A 5,318-nucleotide genomic window follows, 5' to 3' on the forward strand; every position below is an offset into this window, starting at 1 on the left:
TCAAAACCCCTATATGGATCCCGAGATCGTGTCTCTAGCCCTTCTAGAAGTCATTTTAGCCCCGGACTCAAGTTAATCCTTCATACTCAAGTTACAAACCCTGAGCATGGGAGGTTCCAGTCCTTCTCTATAGGAGTCTATGATATATATGTATATATATATGTATATATATATATATATATATATATATATATATATATATATATATATATATATATATAGATAGATAGATGGATAAAAATAATTTTTTTTTTTAATTATTATTACAAGTTGCCTGTTGCCCACGTTATTCATCATTTTACTCCGTCTGGCCCTCAGTTGAAAAAGTTTGGACAACCCTGGCCTGGAGCAAGGTGCATCTATGCCTAATTTACATCATACCCCTCTGGGTTAAAGGTCAATGTCAAATGGCGCTCTCGAAAAAAATAACACATTTTTTGTCATCGCTCAATTTTGCATATGCGGAATCTTAAAGACCGCTTGGTCTTCCAAGCATAATAGTGGAACTGCATTGAAGCTGTAAACATGATATTCAATTAACGTCCTTGACCTAATTTTTAGGTCAGCTTGCTGACCTAATATAACCGCTCGATGTCCTCAGATCTGTCCATCTGTCTGTCTGTGTGTGTGTGTGTGTGTCTGTCCATCCATCTGTCATCAATTTTTATTTTTCTATCTCCTCCTCGACGTCTTGGCCGATTGAGTTCTAACTTGCCACGATGATAAGACTAGTTGCTCTCTCTATAGATCGTCTGAGCCTTTTTTTCACATTTTCGTCTCACGGTCAAGGTTACAGGGTCATCAAGTGCAAAATGACCGATTGGTCGAATGGCCTATAAGGAAGCATCGGACGGCTACAATGCACAATGGGTTTCATAGAGATTATTAAGAAGATTTAATTCGACCAACTAGTTTCTCGTGACCTCTGTCGTCTGGCCCTGTTTATTGGGCAACACGAGGTCCGCTGTCTTCAACACGGCTTCACGCGGTTATTTTAAGTTCTATTTAAATTCTGTTTTCACTTTTTATTGTCACGTAGGTTGATTAACACTTGGTTGTATCAAGTTTTGTGAAAATTGAATGTTTATATCCTCAGTCTGTGTGGAATGCATTGCAGTGAGGGGTAGCTTCCATCTGTTTCCATGCCATATAACGAGGCTTCTGTTTTCTGTTTTCACTTTCGGTATCTTCTGGTGGAGCTACACGTTTAATGAAGATAATTTTCGTGCAAATCCGCTCAGAAACAAACTTTTCATGAGGAAAATATATTCAATTCAAATAACCGTGAGACTCTGGAAGGGACACCACATGCTTTCCGTTCACTGCTTCACCTCATAACCTGTCATCCTGAGGGAGGGACTGCTTATTCGTAGTGTCTGTGAGATTATTGTACATATTTTAGATGGTTTGGGGATGTGCTCTACATGTATCTGAAAGAATTCTGGTGAAAAACGGACGTTTTAAGATTTTGTTAAAACATTTCATTTGTCGGCGAGCTGGCTGGTCACGTGACGCTGTGCGACGTACAAGTAGCGAATGATTGAGATTCTCGGTGGCCCGAGGGTCCTTTTTATTTGGGGTTCAGTCCAGCTCTGTCCTGAACACAGCCATTAAATGCACACACTTAGAGTATTTATTTCACGGCCATAAACATGGGTTTGAAAATTGTATAATGATGATGGGAATGATTCCTAGAATATGGAGATTTTTGCTTCGAGCGGCCTCGCGCGTTTATTTTAAATTCAATTTGAATTGTGTTTTCACTTTCCGTAGTCGCTGAGGTTTATTAACACTCGGTTGCATGAAGTTTTGTATCCGAGCTGACCGTCAAACCCGCTCGGGTGTATTATTCAGATTGTGACCTAATTAACAAAAAACACTTTTTTCATCATAACTTGAATCATTTTCCTCCGATTTTCATGATGTTGAGTTTTATGGATAGAATGTAGATGGTGATGCATTGTCTTAATTTACACTCTATCCATAAATGTTAAAGGTCAAGGTCATATTGCAGTCTGAAAAAAAATGTGGCCATCATTGGATCACAAGTGCAAAGAGAGGCTTACCCGAGGCGATCGCTTTATGATCGCAGATATGTAGTTTTTACAATTAATATACTTTGACTTGGTTTACTGATGTAAAATGTGCCTGTTGGACTTTGACAGGATAGAAATGAGAGGTATTGCAGAATATTAATCAGCCCGTCCACCCGCGCAACGGGATACGAGGTTGTGTGTGTGTGTGTGTGTGTGTGTGTGTGTGTGTGTGTGTGTGTGTGTGTGTGTGTGTGTGTGTGTGTGTGTGTGTGTGTGTCCAGGGCATAATCTTTTTACTATTTCAGCTTTTGTCATCAATTTTTCAACAAACCCTTATTATGAGAATATGGAGAATGCAAGTTAATAATTTTTTACATTTTTTTTAGCTGTTGCCTTCATCAAGTTTCATTTGCGTACAAAGCGGATCTGGACGGGCTTTGCATTTTGAGATGCTTTCAAATTTGTATTGCATTACTGTCAGATAATAGATACAAAACACTTTTCAAATGGATACACAGGAAGTAAGTTGTGTAGTTACAGCCAATATAACACATCAAGAGCTGCAAGTGTGGCCAAATATGGTAAATATGTTGAGAACCACTGCTCTAAGTTATGCAGCTTTCATCTGTTGATTTGGATGAGACTTAAAGAAAATCTACCCCTCTAACTTAAGTCCAAAAGAACAGTCAAGTGAGTATGTTCCAGCATACAGAACAGGGGGTTCGACAATGAGATTGATCACAAATATAAAACTTCATAATACATATGTGAATAGATTAGTCGAAAAAAAAAAAATCCTGTTCTTCATCAGACCATAATTAGCCACATACACGTGTCATGAAATTAAAATTCAATTTGATCCTGTTTCATCCAGCCCTGTAAAATCAAATATCTGAAAAAGAGAGGTGTTTACCAGAATGAATTGTTGTAAACGATTTGGCCACAGCCATCCTATTGAGAAGAAATTGCAGGCTTAAGGCACAGCCGTTGTTTTGGCCTTCATGAACCATTGACAACTTCAAAAGATTTGGAGCGAACAACTTGGAAACGTCGAGAAGTGTGGCTTTCATCCTTGGTGGACTACAAAAGCGGAAATGTTTGTTTCCATTGTACGTAATAAATAAATCAACACCTTTGGATGAAAAATGAAATAAAGTGCATGTTATAAAGATGTCAGAGCAGGCAGGAGTCACAAAATTCTTGTACAACCACCTCTGCTTGCTTGTACAGTACCAGCGACATGTCTCAATGCAGTCTGTCTGAGTTGCAGTATTATCTGTGGTGCAGTGCACCGACAACCTGTGCACATTCAAGGTCTGCACAATGCACACTTCGTGCTCTCTTTGAGTCACACAGACTTCGTGAAGCATCACGCATCATCACTGTCTTTGCCTTCATTTGCTTCTGGACTGTTCAGTGCTGAGCCCATGAGATGTGGTGCATGGGATTGAAGAATCGGATCTGCGCACGAGGAATTTGCATCACTCATCACCAACAGCTTAATCCATTTTAAATTCAATGGACTCAATAAAGGTATTTATATTTGTTCAAATCCAAATGAAATAAAATATCCAAAATATAACTGTAGTCACACATTTTGTAACATCTCTTGAGTAATCAAGGAAACCCCTTCATAAAAGGAAAATGTAAGCAACATTTAACACTAGAGAGTTAATAGAACACCTTACCCCACATAGTCTTGAGAAACAAGGACATGGGCAGGGTCTGTGAGTGGCAAAGTTGATTGGTTCTGATGATGCAAAATACTGTAACAATTTGTCCAAGTACTGCTAAATGGAAAGGTTTTGAAAGTGCCAAAAAGGACGTGTGTTCCAAATTGTTCAAGTGTATAATTCAATTGAAATAAAATGAAGATTTTAAAGGTTGTAGAAAAAACTTTTTCTGATATTTACTGTCATTGATGCAGCGTCTTTTACACCACCTTCTTTAACACGTCACATTAGTTCTTCATGTGTGGTGTTTGTGTCCTTTATGACGTCCTTAAAAACAGTAAGTTTCTTGTTTGGAATGATTTTCAATTTTGTTTGACTTCCAGACAGGGAGAAAGAGTAAAAACATGTATCGCACTCCTCTCTACGCATGCACAATCGGGACAAATTCAGAGCCAAAACAATGCTAAAGTACAAGTTCGTTTTCCTATTCATGTTCTGATTTGTGTACAAAATACAATATTTAATTGAAATTAGTTGTTCCTGATGTTTGTAGACAGACAGATACACAAAGACAGACGGACAAAGTGAACTAATTGGTTAACCCCGCTTTTTGCTTCGTGCGTGGGGTAAAAATTAAAATTACGATCATTCTAAGGGCTGGTAGGATGTCATATACACACTCATATCCAAGTTGTTTAGCCTGGGTTCGAATCTCGACCCAGCTAAAAACTGTTACCCTTGTGTTCCACATCAATGAGTCCATTGGAAAGACATTAAGCTGGAAGACTCGCTATCCAGCACAGGTCGTTGGTGGATATATTAGATCTCACAATGTATTTTGTGAAGAGTAGATGAATTATCATCGGCACTCTGAGCAAATCACAAGTTTCTACCCTGACTGACTGCAGGTCCTGAGGGCACCAACCACAGATAACTCCATGGTCCAATGGGCTGTCGTTCTTCCACAGCCGAAGCCGCTTGACTTAGAATACCGGCCTAGCAGGGTTACACTTCGATGTTTCTGCGATTCCTTTCTATTGGCAAGGCAACCTAACTAGAGGGCCACGTCCTCACGCATCTGGTGATCTACTGCCGAGCAGAACAAACCACCCAGCGCAACTCTTTGCTCAGGAAATGCTTCGGCAGCACCGAAACTCTGTTAAGAAAACAGTAATGTGTATTCATTGGCATAGTTACCATTTAGTGTTGTGAGAGGTAGGACAGAGACGTCATCCAGCTCATCAGAACCAGAAGCGAATCTTTGAGAACTGACAATAACTGCCATGATCCCAGTATCCTCACTCTCGTCCATCGCCCGTGAAGATTCTGAATCCCCTGGGGAGCCAAGGGCCTAAAGAAAGCAGTGGAAGCAAAAAAAAACAGAAAAAAGTGTCACAATACAAGTTTTAAGTAGCTTGCATGTTTTAAAAAAAAGTAAATCAGGAAATAGCTGCTTAACATCATTTGAACACATTCCATTGGGTAACAAATTACAACATTTTTTTAAGTGGGTGTGAGGGGGGACATGATTGTGCAACACCACACACCTCAGCCACATAATGTGCTGCATCAACAATGATATCTGCAGTGTCATTTCCATCAGCATCCA

At 39.5% G+C, this 5,318-nt stretch overlaps 1 protein-coding gene across 1 annotated transcript; it reads right to left on the bottom strand.

Annotated features, from left to right (window-relative positions):
* Positions 1-2,472: 2,472 nt before the first annotated feature.
* LOC147008744 (cyclin-D-binding Myb-like transcription factor 1) lies at positions 2,473-5,316 on the bottom strand (the record flags this gene model as incomplete). The annotated part of the gene is made up of 3 exons (XM_085864479.1): positions 2,473-3,497; positions 4,907-5,060; positions 5,257-5,316. Coding segments are annotated over 3 exons (306 nt in total), but the record flags the coding sequence as incomplete, so codon positions are not given.
* Between the last annotated feature and the right edge of the window lie 2 nt (positions 5,317-5,318).

Source organism: Eptatretus burgeri, chromosome 18 (genome assembly GCF_056783735.1).
Source record: "Eptatretus burgeri isolate ZD-2024b chromosome 18, Ebu_testis_v1, whole genome shotgun sequence".
Classification (NCBI taxonomy): domain Eukaryota; kingdom Metazoa; phylum Chordata; class Myxini; order Myxiniformes; family Myxinidae; genus Eptatretus; species Eptatretus burgeri.